Source organism: Cervus elaphus, chromosome 15 (genome assembly GCF_910594005.1).
Source record: "Cervus elaphus chromosome 15, mCerEla1.1, whole genome shotgun sequence".
Taxonomy (NCBI): Eukaryota; Metazoa; Chordata; class Mammalia; order Artiodactyla; family Cervidae; genus Cervus; species Cervus elaphus.
Window position 1 is genome coordinate 26,063,715 of NC_057829.1, and position 17,704 is coordinate 26,081,418.

At 50.9% G+C, this 17,704-nt stretch overlaps 1 protein-coding gene and 2 long non-coding RNA genes across 4 annotated transcripts; 2 read left to right on the plus strand and 1 right to left on the minus strand.

Moving 5' to 3' along the window:
* Positions 1 to 124: 124 nt before the first annotated feature.
* Positions 125 to 5,388, plus strand: LOC122709570. The gene is made up of 3 exons (XR_006345573.1): positions 125 to 252; positions 3,986 to 4,030; positions 5,004 to 5,388. It is a non-coding gene; the product is annotated as an uncharacterized LOC122709570 (long non-coding RNA).
* A 1,173-nt stretch (positions 5,389 to 6,561) lies between these two features.
* Positions 6,562 to 16,636, minus strand: TYSND1 (trypsin like peroxisomal matrix peptidase 1). Of its 2 annotated transcripts, XM_043927053.1 has the most exons (4): positions 15,323 to 16,633; positions 13,313 to 13,443; positions 12,122 to 12,307; positions 6,562 to 9,649 (listed from the first exon to the last, which is right to left on the minus strand). In XM_043927053.1, exons 1-4 carry the CDS (start codon positions 16,489 to 16,491, stop codon positions 9,432 to 9,434), a joined length of 1,704 nt encoding a protein of 567 aa, XP_043782988.1. In that variant the 5' UTR covers positions 16,492 to 16,633; the 3' UTR covers positions 6,562 to 9,431. The 2 variants fall into 2 exon arrangements, with proteins under 2 accessions (XP_043782988.1, XP_043782989.1); XM_043927054.1 differs by lacking the exon at positions 12,122 to 12,307 and having other exon boundaries at positions 15,323 to 16,636.
* LOC122709571 lies at positions 9,539 to 10,049 on the plus strand. Its single transcript, XR_006345574.1, has 2 exons — positions 9,539 to 9,677; positions 9,921 to 10,049. It is a non-coding gene; the product is annotated as an uncharacterized LOC122709571 (long non-coding RNA).
* Positions 16,637 to 17,704: the final 1,068 nt, after the last annotated feature.

Genomic DNA, 17,704 nt, shown 5'->3' on the forward strand with positions numbered 1-17,704 from the left:
GGAACTGCAGCCGCCGGGAGTCAACCGGCCCAACCGTGTGCCCTTGGTCCCTGCGGCCGAGGCCGCCGGCGCTGCGCCGGCCCGGCTTCCCTGCCGGACCCCCTACCAGGCGCCGTTCCTTGGAGCGCGGGCTCCGACGCGGGCTGTGGGACCCCGGCGGCGCGGATCACCAGTCTTCTGCCCTCGCTTAGGTGACAAGTTGAGCACCTAATCCATGCCTGGTATTGTGCTAGGCGCCTGTAGAACAGACAGGTATGGTTTCTGCTTTCCTCGAGGTTGATACTCTGGGGAAAGATACTAACTGCAAAAAAAAAAAAAAAAAAAAACTATATATATATCACTAATTGCAGTAAGAAAGATTTGGGGCAAGAGAAGGGTGCCAAGGCCTCTCTCCAAGGATAAGTTAGCCCTGGGCAGAGGGGAGGCAAGTGTACTCCGGGTGTGCAAAGAGGCAGGCTAAAGAACTGCCAATGGGAGCATTGCAGGGGAGGTTGGGGACAGAGCAGCCCAGCATGGCAGGATGGCACAAGCCTCCAGGCCCTGGTGAAGACTGTCCAGGACAATGGGGAGCCACTGCCGGGTTTGTTTGTTTGTTGGGTTTGTTGTTTGGGGTTTTTTTTGGGGGGTGGGGAGGGATTGTTTTGGTTTTGGTTTATTTTTGGCCACAGCGTGAGGGATCTTAGTTCCCTAACCAGGGATCGAACTCATGCCCCTGCAGTGGAAGCGTGGAGTCCTAACCACTGGACCACCAGGGAAGTCCCGCTGCTGGGTTTTATGCAGAAGAGTGAAGTCTGAGTTATGTTGGGGGGTGAAAAGATGGGGGAATAGAGGGCTGCCTGAAACTGGGGGAACTAGGTAGGACGAGAGTCCAGGGGGAAGAAGAAAGCGGTTGGACTCAGATCTGTCAAGAAATGTACTGATGCAAACTGGAGGTAGGATCGAGCCAATTTGGTGACAGATAAGCCATCTTCTGGAGAAGGAAATGGCAACCCACTCCAGTGTTCCTGCCTGGAGAATCCCAGAGACAGAGGAGCCTGGCAGGCCACAGTCCACAGGGTCACCAACAGTCAGACACAACTTAGTGAAACGATGAAGCCATCTTCATCTATTTAATGCAAATATTAGCACTTACACGAAGCGTTGTAGAAAAGAGTTGATGGAAAAAAAAATAAAGAAAAGATTCAGTGAGATCATTTGTGTGAAGTGTGTTCGTATGTTGCCTGGCACGCAGCAGCAGTGAGTACAGAGCAGCCATTTATTACAGCTTTTTGATATAAGGAAATGAGGTTGCCCAAGGCTATGACACAAAACATTGGCAGCTTCCTCTCTCCCAGCCAGGTGCTCTTTTGAATAGTGCCCTTTATTGCCTTGGTTTTCATGACTATTTATGCTAGAAGTAAGCATTTCTGTACCTTTTCCAAAAGCTGTGGTCAGAGGTCTTGTTTTCAATATCCCTGGAATAGGGAGTGTTGTGAGCAATTCCATCTAGAAGATGCTGGTACCCAGAATCATCTCAAGCTGGAGAAGGAGCTGGCATCCTCCTATGAGCATCCCATGCTCATTATTAGCCCACACACCTCAGGCTGCATCTGCTGGTCCTTTGGAATCCTCACATCTCTTCCCATCCAGCTGGCACCCTGCCCAGTGAGAACATGAGCTGAAGAAAAGAATACAGGCAGAGGCATGGGAGTCTGTGTCTTCTTCTCTCAGGCCTTGAGGTCACAGAAGAGCAACTGTGCCAGAGTGTGGGGTGCAGAGAACCCATAAGCCCTGCCTATCCCACCCCTGCCTCTCAGGGATGCATCAGAGAGCCCTGAGTTGGCTTTGATGTTCTGGGTGCAGTGAGCCTTCGTTTGTCCTGGGCTTTGCAAACTTCCATAAAGCTTGTATCTCCTCGTAGTCCTCCTGAAATCCCTAAAGTGGTGCGTGTGTATGTGTGTGTGCACACATGTGTGCATGCACAGTCATGCCCAACTCTTTTCGACCCAATGGACTATGGCCCGCCAGGCTCCTCTGTCCATGGGGATTCTCCAGGCAAGAATACTGGAGTGGATTGTCATTTCCTACTCCAGGGGATCTTCCTGACCCGGGGATCAAACCCATGTCTCTTGTGTCTCCTACACTGGTGGGCAGATTCTTTACCACTAGCACCACCTAGGAAGACCTAGAGGAAAGTGGGGTCGGGGGGTGGTTAAACTCTGACACTGAGGATAACAACCACCATTGACTAGCTCTTTGGGGCAGAAACCTGGCTTTGCTGGACTTTGAGTCCCCAGCGTCTGGCACTGACCCCAGCACTTGGTTCCCTCAGAGTTCACTAATGTTTGCTTAAATGATTTAAAAACAAGTTTACTCATTTGGCTGCACTGGGGCTCAGTCGTGGTGTGCGGGATACGGTGCACACACTCTCTGGCCATGGAATTCGTGCTCAGTAGTTGTGGTGCACAGGCTTAGTTACTCTGAGGTATGTGGGATCTTAGTTCCCCAACCAGGAATCGAACCCAAGTCCCCCACATTGCAAGGCAAATTCTTAACCTCTAGACTACCAGGGAAGTCCCTGCTTAAATGATTCTTTTTAATTAAGATATAATTCACATACCATAAAATTCACTTTTAAAATGTAAAACAGTGGGGTGAAGGCTATGCAAACCTCACCATTATCTAACTCCAGGATATTCCATTGTTTAGTTGCTAAGTCGTGTCTGACTCTTGGCGACCCCGTGGACTGTGGCCTGCCAGGTTCCTCTGTCCATGGAATTCTCCAGGCAGGAATACTGGAGTTGCCATTTCCTTCTCCAGGGGATCTTCCAAACCCAGGAATCAAACCTGGGTCTCCTGCATTGCAGGCAGATTCTTTACCTACTAAGCTATGAGGGAAGCCCAAAATGTTAGTTGCTCACTCGTGTCTGACTCTTTGTGACCCCAAGGACCCATAGCTGTCCATGGGATTCTCCAGGCAAGAATACTGGAGTGGGTTGCCATGCCCTTCTCCAGGGGATATTCCTGACCCAGGGATCAAACCCGTGTCTCCTGCACTGCAGGTGGATTCTGTACTGCCTGAACCACCAGGGAAGCCCAGGATATTTGCATCACTCCAAAAAGAAACCCCATACTCAATGAGCAGCCCCTCTCTACCCCTGCCTCCATCCGGCCCCTGACAACCAGAATGATTCATATCTGATGAAACAACCCTACCAGTACTCCTAGAAACATAGTAACTAATATTTGTTGAATACAAACTAAGTGCTTTGGATAGCTTCTCAAATTTACAAGTGGGTCCTCCAAGGTAAGTCTTATTCATCTCCACTTCACAGATGAGGAAACTGAAACTCAAGCTAATAAATCAGCAAAATCACACAGTTAGTAAAGGAGAGGAGCTGGGTCTTAGACCCTAAAATCAGGGTATTATCCCTAAGGGAGCCAGAGGTCACTGAGCAGGCATAGGAGAGACTCAATGGTGAGTCACACAGGCATCAGAAATTCACTAGGCACATGCCCCGGCACTGTGGGAAAGAGAGAGGTGAAGAAAGCCACCACAGCCTGCCCAGGGCAGGGATACAGCCCTGGGCTTGGGAAGGTCAAGGAGAGTTTTGTGGAAGGACTGGACCGATACGGGTGAAGTGAATTCCAATTGGCAGGGTACAAGGAAAGGACTTATTAAATTTGCAGCACAAACCTGAAGCTGGGAGGGAGGAGAGAGAGGCATGCAGTGGCCCATGCTGTGTTTGGGACGTGGCTTGCAGAGCTGGTATGGCCCATCTCTGAGGACCTGACCCACACCAGGAAAACTAGGGAAAGTGTCATTGTCATTCAACACCTTCTTGGCAACCAGGGAACACCTTGATTCAAGAGAGGGGAGGGGGTCCCACTGGAACCTTCTTGTCCCCACATCACTCCTCTCTTCCCACTCAACGGTATACATATCTTTGGCGCTGAAAATCATGGCTCCTTGCCTAACAAGGGACTTTTGTCTTTAAATTTCCAGGTGCCGGAGGGACCAGGGAGATACAATTCAGATGACCTAACGTTGGTAGTTCTATGGAACCTTAATGATTAATAGGGGGACTTCCCTGGCAGCCCAGTGGTTAAGAATGTGAGCTCCCAATGCCGGGGACACAGGTTCAATCTCTGATCGGGGAACTGAGATCCCGCATGTTGCATGGCACTGCCAAAATAATTAGAAAAAAATGAAAGATGGGAACCTTGAATTAAAAAAAAAAGAATTAGTAGGAGCATCAGGCAGGTTGTCTAATATCCCAGAACCTAAGAGGAGGACGCACTGCTGGCTCACAGCAAGGCCTGAAGGCATACATTCCCTGACAGCACCAGGTGTCTCTACTGCTGACTCCCAGGGCTGGGAGGAGCGCCATGGTACTGGGATCACCTCAAGGGCCCAGAGAAACAGAAGCGGTATTCCCACTTGAGGAAGGGACAACTCTTGACTTTATCTGAAGAGCCTGGTTAGTTTTAGTGAAATTCACAGCCCTCAAACGACGGGGGGAGTCCCCCAGTTTCTTCTCTCCCTCGAAATGTGGTTTGGCAGAGTGCTCACAGCTAGGGGAAGGCTATATTCATGAAGCTAGGTTCTACCACTGTGACAAGCAGACCCCCCAGTCTAATGGCTCAAATACAACAGAAGTGCATTACTTGCCTGGGCTTCAGTACCAGGCCAGTGAACTGGTTAGTGAGGCTGCCCACTCCACACCATCATCCAGGGACCAGCTAAAGGGGCTGTCTTCACCAAGTGGCCGCCAAGGTGTCTTTTAAGGGGTGTCTCCACTCCCAGCGGGTGGGGTAAGGGCACAGAAAAGGCCGGGCCTGGCAGCAGCATCCCTCCCTTCTGTGCTTTGGAACTCACGACACACCCGACTGTGGGGGTGGCCAGGAGATGCCGCCAGTGTACGGGTGGAAAGAAGAGAGGAAACAGATCCCGGTGTCTGCCCTGCTGGCCGAGCCTTAGCCTCCCTGGTTTACTTCCTGTGATTCTTGTTTTCCTTTCTCAGGCTCCTGCAGGTTCCTGCTCTTAAACACTGGTAGCCTCAGGCTCTTCACTGCACCTGCTCCCAGAGAAGTCCCAGATGAGAAAATGATGGGCTCAAGCAGAAATTTGCTCTCTTGGACATTTATTGAGGAAATCTGATGATGGGGCATGTGACAAGGAAATCTAGAGGTAAAAGGTCATGGAGAGAAGGGCGATAAAGACCAAATTGTACTAACACGGGAGGAGAGACTCAGTGCCCAGAAGGCCAGAAGAGAGGAAACAGGGCAGAGAGGGATGCTGAGTCATCACTCATACCGAGTGGGCCCTAAGAGCTTCCCCAGGTCAAGCAGCTTTCCAGCACCTGTGCCGGAGCGTCTAACACTAAACTGACTTGTATTTCGGTAATATGAGTGAGTCTTTGTTCCTAAAGCAGCACTAAAACAAGACGCAGCTTGGCAGGGCCAGCCAGCTCTCCACAAAGGTTGTTCTCCCCTTCTGTGGCACAGGGGGCCTGCCGAGGAGCATCTGCCAGCCAGGGACTATAGTGCCCATCTCCCCCACACCACTTTGCTGCTGGCTGGGGCCAGATTCTCATGGAAGGAATGTGAGCAGGAGTGATTATAATGTCACTTCTGGGCTGAAGCAGTTAAGAAGCGAGGGTGACTTTCTTCCCTTTTTACTAATGAAGTAAAAAAATCACGAGGCAGGCTTGTGCAAAGCAGTAATGGTGGCCTGTTTAAGAGCAGCATCAGAGCAGAGTGGCAGGGACAGCCTGATGGGGTCAGAAGACTGGCTACATGCAGGGGGTGGAACAAACAAGTCAATATACTAAGGATAACGGAGCTGTGTTTCTCACTGAAAGGAGGGAGGTACCAATATGAAAAGGGGACAGCTAGAATGAACCTTGTGGTATTGAGCTTGTCTTTTCAAACTGCAACTGTCGGTGTTAACTCATGGCTTACAATGTATAGAGACAGAAATAAATACAGATGTAAGTTCTGTCTACTGAGAGGGCCTGGGAGCAGCAACACCTGAGGGAGAAGCACACCTAGTACCTAGATATTTGTTTCTAAATACCATTCTCTAATGAAAAAGGACCCTAGAGAAGTGACTGACTCCAGGGAAAGTACAAGGTGAGTCTGGAACATTATGCTTTGAAGGAAGTTCTCAAAGAATGATGGGGAGGGGACTTCCTTGGTGGTCCACTGGTTAAGACTTCTTGCTCCCACTGCAGGGGGCTGAGGATTAATCTCTGGTCAGGGAACTAGATCCCACATGCCACAACTAAGGTTCATATGCCACAAGTAAGACCTGGCACAGCCAACTAAATTAATTAAAAAAAAAAAAAATGTTGAGGAGAGGCCAAAAGAACAGAGAAGTTAGTTTGTGGGAGTTCCCACCAGCCAATAGGGACGATTTGAGCATCAAAATAATGACAATAATAGATTATAATCCACTGACTAAAATACAAATCCATGATTCTACAAAAATGTAGTTAAACAGAGAGAAGGGAAAGCTTTTACTTTTACTTCAATAGAATGCCAACGAATAAATGTAGGAGGAAAAATGAAAACAAAAGATTACCATTTGGTAAACATTAAAGTTATTTAGTCAAGGGACATCAGTAGGTGATAAGCACAGTAGATGAAACTGGGTGAGGAACAATATTTTTACATAGTCTTCAAATATTCCCACGCAAATATCTACTAATTACAAAGAAAAAAGAAAATTTATAGTGGAGAAACCTAGCAGGCATCATCTTAGTCAAAGATCGATATTATCATCTGTAATTTGACAAATAAAGATCATGTGACACCCAGTAGGAGACAATGACAAGACATCACTAATGTGATATCCCAAAGATGTACATCCTGAATTTAACCATGTGGAAGTAAGGACAAACCCACACTAAGACACGTTCTACAAAATAACTTGAGGAAGGTCAAGGGCATCAAACTCAAGGAAAGACTTGGGAGCTGCTCCACGTCAGGGTAGGGAGAGAGCCATGGCAAGTGGGTACAATTCATGATCCCAGATGAGGTCTTTTTGTCACAGAGAACATCACTGGGGCATTTGGCACAGGTGGTAAGGGGTATCTGGGGGAAGGGTGTGTCGGGAATCTTGCTACTCTTCTGTAAGTCTGAAACTGTTTCAAAAGAAAAAAAAAAATTTTTTTAAAGAAGCCGGAATATCTTCTCCACTCTCTCTTGCCCCATCCACTAGCAGAATACAGAGGACCTGCTAGAGTCTGAGGTCCAAGGCCCAGTGATAGAGCTGTCGGAGGGAAGGAGTTTGGGTCCCTTAACCCCAAATGCATGACAGCTACCCACCCCCAACCTTCCTGGTCAGGTGCATGACTTTGGACTTTCTATGAGCAATAAACAAACTTCTATTGCCTTTAGCCACTGAGCTGGGGGAGAGGGGACCTTTTCCTGCATTATCCTAACTCATAGGACTTACTCAACAGCCTGCTCTGCTCTCCACTTGAGGTCCCACAGACACCCCAGGGAAACATCTTGTCCCTAAACTTGCCAGCTGCTCATCACTTTCCTGGCCGGAGACCCAGCACTGCTTGACCCTTCTCGTTCTCTGCATTGCCCCACATCCAGTCAAGCCCACTTCCTGTGTCACGCTGGAGCTTCTCCACGCCCACCAGGCCTGCCTCAGCCGTCTTCCCCTCACCAGGGCCATTGTCACTGGCTCCCTAGCCTCCATTCCAATCTTTTCTGCATTAAGCATGGCAAGACATATGTGTGGTTCCACAATTCCTTGTCCCAGCCCCTGCTGCCCTCAGCCTGGACACCCTCCCTGTTTGCAGCCCGTCTGGTAAACACCTAGTCTCCCCCCAGGGTTCAACTCGTGAGTCACCTGGATGAACCCTTGCTCAATCCTCTGTCCTTGGGGCCCCTGGACACGGTCTTCCATCTGATCAGGGCAGACAGGCCCTGCTTGCTCCACTAATTGGGGTGGTGGTTGGGGGGGCACACACCGTCTCCCCAGCATAGCCTGAGCTCCTTGGCACCCACACATGCTGGAATAAATCCTCTCCCCTCCCACTCGCAGCCAAGTCAGACCCCAGCCCTCCCTTGCCACCCTGTTAATTCACTACAGGCTTTCATTCAAGCTATTAAAACATTTGCCCTCTGGCCCCATTCCTAATCCACACAGAGAATGACTGTCTCATGAGTGTTCTGTGGTTGCCCAGAGCTGGCATTCAATAGATATTGAAACAAAGTACTCAGAGCAATTCTCTCCGCTTAGATTAGAGCCCCACCCCATTTCACTCCTGCCCCATTTGTTCCCAAATCGCATTCAACCTGTCAATGATTTAACAATTATTTCTTGATGGCTGGCACACACAAGACCCTGGGCACGCAGTACATGTTCCTGACCCCAGGGGTTGGTCTTAGCTCCTAGGGGCCACCGTGGCCTTGTTCAGTTTTGAACTCCCCAACTCCTGCCCATCCCTGGGCCTGGCACAGCTAGGCACCCTGTAAACATCTGCTACCAGGCCAAGACCACTACTAACCCAGGTCTGCAAGCCCATCCAGGGCTGACTGGCACTACAACCAGCTACTAGGACTAGTCTGACACAAGATTGTCCTGTGAGATCAAACCCCACTGAGACAGCAGGACAGAAAGTGTGTACTTTTATGCCTGGAGCTTTCCTATTCCCCATTCAACTCTTGAAACAAAGAAAGAAAAAAGAATCTGACATATAAGGACCCACCCCTTGGGGGTCCTGTTTATTCCTGAACCCCAACCAGACAGCCCAGCAAGACACATTCCACCCCTCCACCCCACCCCAGATCCCTGAGGCCCATTTCACGGGCTGGAAAACTAAGGCACTGTGTCTGAGTGCCCTAGAGGTCAGGGCACTTGACATACGAAAAGCCAGGAGTCCTGGCTTTCAGGGATGCCACTGCAGGTCCACGGAACAGGACGATGCTCTTTTTCTTGCACCTCTGGTCTTTGGAGCAGAGCCCCTCTGCTGAGGTTTTCTGAGGAAGCCCCAGCGCTCTATCAGCCCCATTCTGACCGAGGGCAGAGAGGAGCCAAGGCCCCAGGGAAGACGCTGCTCCAGGTGGCCAGCGATCATCAGGTGACAGGGGACAGACTCGAAACCAGGACTGGGCCTGTCTTCCAGCCAGCATCTGTCTGTCAGGATCAGGGCTGTTGTACGGCTGTCCTGGGCTCCCCTGAAGGGAAGGAACAGAACTGAGTCTACTGTCAGGGGCAGAGAGAGAAAGCACCCCCAAACGGGCTGCCCGGTAAGAGATCCCTGGAGGCTAAAGAGAAGTGTGGCCCAGACTCCAGAGCTGAGCAAGGCGGGTAGTGAAGGGGAGACAACTGGGATCTGGTGGGTCCTGTCTGGATCCTGAGGCCGCCAGCATCAGCACTCCCCACGGCATCAAAGGGCTGCTCTCCCCCGCAGAGGGGTGACACAGCTTCAGAGCTTGCTCCGCAGGGCCTCCGCTGGGGGCCGCTGCAGCCGCCACACCACCCTCACTGGCACGGAGGCGTGGTCCAGCTGGCGGAAGCCGCCCAGGTCGCCTGTCTGGCTGTACTGCTGCAGGGCCGGCTGGAGCACCGTGATGGGGATGCTGAAGTTCAGGTGGGGGTATGTGGCCCCCGTGTTATTGTCCCGGGTGTTGCTGGCGACGATGCCTGTTCAGGAGACAGAGAGGAAAAGAAGGTATGAGCGAAGGCGCAGGGAAGGGGGGGAGACCCACCTCTATCCTGGAGGGCCTAGGCCTGTGGGGGGGGGGGGGGGCGGTGCTGAATGCCCCTCATAGTAACAGACACCAGGCTTTGACATAGGCCCCTCACGCCCCAGTCCTCCTTCCTGGCTTTACTTTCTCCCTAACACTATCAGTATCTGACACACTATGTCTCACTTATTTTGTTATTTTTCTCTCCAACTTCTGTTATCTTTCAGCTCCATGAGGGCCAGGCTGCCCCAGGCTGTGTTTTGTTCATAATCTCCCCAGGACCTGGAAGAGTGCCTGGCAGAGTGGGATCTCAACACATACTTGTTGAGTGAATGAATAAATGAATCAGACTCACACATAAGACTTGGGGGGCCGGCTCAGTGCATGTGTATGAATTTTTTGAAGACAATTTTAGGCTTACAGAAGTCTTGCCCAAATAGTGCAGAGTTCCTGCACATCCTGCACCCAGCTTTTCCTTATGTCACCACACCACATTGATCAAAGTCAAGAAATCAAGCTTCGTGAAATGCTATTAACTGAAGTACAGAACTCACTTGGATGGACCAGGGTTTGCACTAATGCTGTTTTTCTGATCCAGGATCTCACATGGCATTTAGTCATCATGTCTCCTAGGTCTCCTCCTATCTGAGTCACTTCCAGTCTCTATCTTTCACAGCCTTGACACTTTGAAGAGTACAGGTCAGTTATTCTGTAGAATGTCCCTCAATTTGGGTTGACCTGATGTTTTCTCACAATTAAGACTGAGGTGATAGGGCGTGTCTGGTAGTCCAGTGGTTAAAAATCTGGCTTACAAAACAAGGGACACCAGTTTGACCTCTGGTCTGGGAAGATCCCCTATGCTATGGGGTAACTAGGCCCATGTGCTACAACTACTGAGCCTCATTTCTCCTACATTTATTAATAGAAATTCTTCCATACGGGAAAGCTATACTTTGTCTCCATTTTTAAATTCATTCAACATTAACTTATATTAGTATAGCCTCACAAGTATTCATTCTTTTCTTGGGTTACAATTCAATACTACTGCTATTTGTTTTGTTGCTCAAATTGTTCCAACAGGAGCTCCTTCACATCAGCTCTTGGGTTTTTCAACATTTGACATGCTCATCATTTTGTTTTTCTTAGTTTCCTTCCTTTCCAGCACCACAAAGCAGCCCTGGAATCAGTCAGTTCCTGGTGCTTTTTATTAGAGAATGACTCTTAGAAACCAAGATCTGGACTCTCAGCATGCTCATTGCAACTGGAGTGTCACCGGCTTCTAGCCCCTATCAGCAGACCGAGAGAAGAGACCTATGTACATACACACACACACAAACTCATGCATACACACATTTATATTTATCTCTGTATCCACTTATCTGTATACATCTTTTAGAAGGTCAACCAGTATATGGGAGAAAGATGGAAAGCAGACTAGGATGAATGTACCTAACTGTATTTCAAATGAATCACATAACCATTCTGAAGGGGAAGGAGCTAATCTAAGAAACTTTGGCAAACAGCCTTTTGACTGGACACTTTAAGGCTAAAGAATGGTACTCGCTCAAAGATTGTCTTCTAGTTGGTAAATCTGTTTCTCACAGGGATGCAGTGAGGAATTCTGAAAGTACTTTTTTTGTACACTACAGTTGAAGAAATAAGTAAATCCACTGCAGCTAGCAACAGAAAGGCAACGTTTCTCACTGTGGGAGAAAGCAGTCAGAAATAAGGGAAGGGGAAGGCTTGCATGAACCCTGTGTGCTGGACTGTGGGTGGAGGTATCCATATAGACTCATGGTTGGCTTTTTTCTAAACAGATAAACAGATTTAAAAAAAAAAAAAAAAAACTTGAGTTAACAAAATTTTTAAATTGAAAGACTTAACAAACACATTTATTAAAAAAAAAAAAAAGAGTTCATACTTCCTTGTGAAAACCTGTAAAGTCAGCCAGTGTTAGGCCCACATATTTTTGTAATGAGGCAAGAATGTGCTAGAGTTGAGTGGTATTCACCCCGTTTCTCCTTTGCCCTCCACTCACTGAAGATATTCACTCACTCACTCACTCATTCATTCACTCTTTCACTTTACCTGCCCAACCTCTGTAGACTTTTCAGTTTGTGACCCTTGGACTCATCCAACTACTGAGTTTCACAGATCAAATGATATTAAGTGACTTACCTAAGGTTGTGGAGTGCCTTAGTGGCAGAGAAAGGACCAGAACTCAGATCTCTTCCTTCCAAGCCCAGCATCCATCCTTTCCGACCTCAGAAGCACAACAGTCCGAAAAGCTTGGCTAATTACCCCTGGGCATAAGGCCCATCATCTTTCCAGACAGTGGGTGGCTCCCAGGGCTGGCCAATGAGCACTCGTGGGTGGGACTGAGGCTATGGCCAGGGGAAGGCTGGGAGAGGGGCAAGGAGCTGGTTACCCAGGAGGTCCCCGGAGCAGGCAGAGAAGAGAGGTCCCCCGCTGGAGCCACCATGCACGGCACACGTGGTCTGCAGCATCACCGGTGTGTCATCCACCTGCACCACAGCCGACAGGATGCCCGAGGTCACCGAGGGCCCGCAAGCCTGGCCGAAGACACCGAAGCCCACTACACTGACTGCCTCGCCTGCCAGGGAAGGAAGGAGGGTTAAGCTGGGGAGCCTCCTCCGTCTGGCAGGACTCACACACTCACCAAGCCTCCCCGCCGGTCCTCTCCAAATTTCCAAACCCTGTCTGCCTTTCTAGTTTCTGCTCAGATGCCTGTTGCCTCCATGAGAAGTTTCCCCAGGCCCCTACAGAAAGAGGTCAGGACCTCCACTGAACTCCCAGCCCTGTATCTGCTCCATCGTTTCTCTTCAGCCCTCATTCCCCTTCTGGACTGGGTGGTCACTTTTTAAGATTCCTAGCATCTAGCCAGGGGCTCAACACATGTTTGTGGAATTAACACTCAACTCCTGGGACTAAAAAGTCTATTGGTGAAAATAAAATGCTGACAATGACTACAAAATGGACACCACCGTCCTTCACCAAGTGCTTTACAGGCAATATCTCAGCCAGTCCTCACAAGACCTAGGAGTAAGTAGCATTATCCCCGTTTTAAAAATGTGGAAACCAAGACAAAGAATGTTAAGTTGCCTGTCCAAGGACACAGGGCTAGTAAGCGGCAGAAGAGATGCCAATGCAGTGAGCTCATAGTCCTTGTTACGTTCTAACAAATCACATCCACAAACCAAAACATCTGGCACTTCTGTGGCAGCATCACAAGGCCTTTTACTCAGATCACGCCACCGGAGCCTCACAGACCAGCCTGCAGTGTTATGAGGAGTCCTCAAGGTTCAGCACCTCCACACCACACTGCTGCAGGGCCTCAGGAAAAAGACATGCTTTACCTTTCACTGGGAATTTCACCTGCCCCCCAGCACCACGGGCATGCTGAGCACAGCAGGGAGGCCTCTAAGAGCAACTCCAGCCAAAGCACTGTAACCAGGATGCAACAAGGTGCCAGCTTGACTCGTTACTCCAGCAGGGGTGGGCAAGGAAGCTGACCTGGGGGGCTGGCCCCTGATCTGTAGGTGACCAACACCGATTTTCCAAGGTCCTTTCCAGACCAAAGGGACACTTTGTTCATTACCTTCATGGAAATGCTCAGCAGGCACAGGTATAGGGACACCATCTAGGTCCTCCTCCAGGCTCACAACTGCTATGTCATAGGGAGACGTCTCCTGGGTGGCAAATACCACGTGTCCCCAGATTACGGCACTCCTGGATACAAGACAAACAAAATGACAGGTTAGTTCTCCCAACCTTTAGCACTGAGTGGAAGCAAAATAATGAGTAACAGTAAAAATCATGAACTTGGGACTCAAAAGATTTGGGGTCAGCCCTGGAACATACCCGCAAGCAACCCTGGGCACATCTCTTAGCTGTTCTGTGGAATTTCCAAACATGCTTTACCAAGTGCAGAGTACCTCTACATACAGATTCCTGCACGTTATCATGATCACAGACACCCAGCACCCAGGGAGCACTGCAGGCCAGGCCTGGTATTAATGTTCTATGGACATCATTTCATTTAGTCCTCAGAACAGCCCCATGAACTAGGCACTGGTATTATTTCCATTTCAGATGGTGCTTCTGAGGCCCAGAGAGGTTGAGTAAATAAATATATCTCACAGTCACACAGTTAGTGGGAGGAGCCAGGGCTGATTTTCCCAGGGTCTTCCTTTTCTGCCTCATTTGATACCAACAATCCTGTCATTTAGTGGGACAGACATGATACAATTTCATCCTCTGGGTCCGTGTTTATACAGATGCTAGCACTTCTACAGCTCTTACTATGTGGCAGTAAGAAGACTTTATATGTCAATTCCTGGGAAAGCAGCTTAGACAGATTAAGCACATTGCCCAAGATTATGCATGGCTGCCTGATACACATGCTGCAGGAATAGCTTCCGGTAGACCTGGTGGGTTCCCTAGGACCAGAGTATGTTGGGGTGGGGGGTGGTGGGAGGGGGGAGGAATTGAGGACCACACACAGAGGAAAATTCTCAGCATCAGTCTTCCCTATACAGTCATGGCCATGCTGTTGATTGCCAGAGGGGATTCCTATGCAAAGCCAGGCTGGGTTAACCTTGGAAGTTCAGTAGAGGCATTTGGGAAGATCTGGGCTGAGAAGTTGGGTTGGACCACATACAGGAGAACAACAAGCATTAACACCAAGGTGCTACAGTGCTTTGCTTTGGCCTAGGTAAAGCACCTGGAGTTACAGAAGAAACAGAAAGAACATGTATTAGAAAGTCAAGCCAAGAACCCGAGGCTGCCAACTCCACTGTCAAAGCAAGTGAAACTACATGACAGCAAGAGTGCTTTCCTTGCAGAGAGGGGACAAATGACTGTCTGAAGTCCTAAACTGGCAGCCAAGACCACCCCACAACTGTTCAAAATATACCTATTTGCCTGGGCCCCACTCGAACATTCTTTTTTTTTTTTCCCCCATTTATTTTTATTAGTTGGAGGCTAATTACTTTACAATATTGTAGTGATTTTTGCCATACATTGACATGAATCAGCCATGGATTTACATGTCAAACATTCTAATTAGGTGGAACCCCATATCTGTCATTCTGATCCAGAAGGGATGTTCCGGTTAAGATCTAAGAGATAAAACAAGTAAGAGTAACAGGCTCCTCTCCTACTCCAGGAGGGTGGCACCCTGGGCGCCTGGCACTTCACTAGGCATTCAGGGGAAAGAGAACAGGGTTAGGAAGACTCCATTCAAGGGCCTCTGGTGTGTGGGTGCAAGGCTGAGACAGGGCAGTTGCCCAGAAGGAATTCAGACTGGGAATGGGAGCTCAATGATGCTTAGCCAGGGATGCTGAACACCACCACAGACCTCCAGAATTATTTGGCATCTTGCCCAAGTCCCATTCACCCTCTGCCAGGAGGCGCAAAACTCCCTACTCTGGGGTTCTGAGTAGCAAGGATGAGAGGAGGGTCCCAGGTCCCTACACATAGTGCACCACCAAGGCATAAGCCTGAGACCAGAAGGCCTCCGTAATCCTCACGATTATGACCTGAGGCCTGGGATCTAGACCTGACAGCTGGTGAGGGAGTGGCGTGCTGGCAACCTTGAGAGCCTTACTTGGGGGTGGTGGAGCGCACCAGGACCCTGGCCGTCTCCCGGGGGGCCACATGCCGGCAGGTCACCACGAGACCGGGTGCCACGACCACTCCGGAGCCCCAGACAGAACCACACTCCACCAGCACGGCCGCAGCTACCCAAGGGGGCCCGGGGTCTCGGTATCGCAGGGGCAGGCCCCACGGGGCGCCCATCTCAGGCGGTAGGAGGGTGGCCAGGGCGGCAGTGTCGGGGTGAAGACCGCGGAGGGCGGCTCGGGCGACGCTGAGCAGTGGGGCGGCGGCGCAGAGCAGCGTGAGGCCCACCCACTCGCGGGCCTTCCAGCAGAGGGGTGCAGCCACCAGCGCCACCAACGCCGCCGAGGGCCGTGATGTGAACACGCCTCCGCCCTCCGTGCCTGGCAGGCAGCGGGCATCAGTGAGCAGCAGCGGGCCGGCCGAGTTGCTGAGCACGCCGCGGCTGAGCGTATTGAGAAAGATGTCCGGGCAGAAGGCCCCGAACGGGGAGCCGCAAGCCAGGAGCGGTGCGCCCTTGGGCACGTCCCCGAGAGGCGCCACGGCCAATACCGGCCCTCGCTCCTCCACCTCCTTCGGCTCCGGCCGCACGCGAAGCAGCGCGAACCACCCCAGTGCTCTCAGCTGGTCCTCTTCCTCCTCCTCCGACACCTCGTCATCCGGTGTGGCGTTTGCGAAGCGCCACTGCTCGGCCTCCTCGCCGCCGAAGAGGTATGAGAAGTGGCCCCGGAAGGCCGGGCAGCTCAACAGCAGCAGAAGCTCGGCGGGGCGCGGGGGTTGCAGTGGTCGCCCGTGGGGCCGGGCGGGCGGGCCGGGCTCCAGGCCGGCGCACTGGGGCGTGCATAACCCCGGGCGACCCCGCTCCGCGCGGCCTGCCGGACTTGCGGCGGTTGGGCCCCACTGCACGTGCAGGCGCAGGTCGTCGCCGCAACTGTCGCCGGGCAGGAAGGAGGCGCTCGCCGCGGTCAGCGCCCCGCTGCCGGCCCGCAGGAAGGGGGTGAAGATGCCCCCATGGCACAGCACCAGGCCCGGGCGACGGTTCAGGATCACCCCGCTGCAGCTCCACGAGCCTGCCTCGGGCTGCCCTGCCCGGGAGGCGCTCACCACGCAGCCCGCCTGCTCAGCTGCCCTCATGGCGGGCCCCCACTGCCGCCCCATGGCCTCCGGGACGGCACACCGAAGGCTTCCCGGAGTGTTAGCGAGCGAGCGAGCAAGGACCACGACCGGAACCAGCTGACCCCACGTAGCGCCACCCAAAGCTGGAAGCGAGAGGTGCAAGCACTGTCCCAGGGCTTCCTCGTCAGGCCGGATTGGCTAAACCCCATTGGCTGGGCAAGGGGCCGAGTCCTGATTGGCTGCTGAGATTGACCCCGCCTCTCCCCGCCCTAGACCGTTCAAGTCACCTGCGCAACGCAAGCGGAAGCTGTAGGACCGGAGGACAAGCCCGGGAGGACGAGCCCCGGGAGAGTGACTGGAATGTGGCTTTTACCGGGAGATAAGGGCGTGCTGGTCCCTCAGAGCCTAGTCTCGTCTCTGTTCGCTGAGCTGCAAGAAAGGGAATACAAATACGTGCTGCCGTGCGTAGACTTGCCCAGTCCCTAATAGGTCCTGTCAGTATCTGCCCAGGTGTAGGAAACATCTGACCTCTGATCCCTGGGATAAGACGGGCAAAGAAGCCGTTCAGTACTTTGAAATTTTGTAAGTAAATCGTACAGCAATCCACTAGGAGATAATAGAGCTCATAAGATTACGACTCGGGTCTTTTGATGCCAAAGTCCACACTACCAATCTCATAGAAACTGGATTTGCTCAAAATAAAACTGGCCTTCAAAACTATGATAAACAGTTGTTTAGTTGCTAAGTAGTCACCGACTTTTTGTGAACCCATGGACTGTAGCCCGCCTGGCTCCTCTCTCCATGGGATTTCCCAGGCAAGAATACTGGAGTGAGTTGCCATTTCCTCCTCCAGAGGATCTTCCCCACCCAGGTCTCTTGCATCTCCTGCATTGGCAGGCAGATTCTTTACCATTGAGCCACCAGGGAAGCCCAGGATAAACAGTAGCTGAAGTCAAAGTTTTAAATTACACAACCCTGTAGTTGGCAGTATACACATTTCATATAAAGACATTTACATGGTTTATAGGATTTACCTAGGTTAGGGGTTCCTTTTTCTGTAAAGGGTCAGAGTGTAAATAGATCAGGGTTTGTGAGCCATATAGTCTGTGTCTCAAATACTACGCTCTGCTGGTGTAGCGTGCAAAAGCTAAAGGAGTGGGATGGCTGTGTTCCAATAAAATTTAATTCAAAGAGTTTGAATTATTTGTAACTGTAGCATGTCACAAAATTGCACCTGTTTTCCCCTCACAGGTCA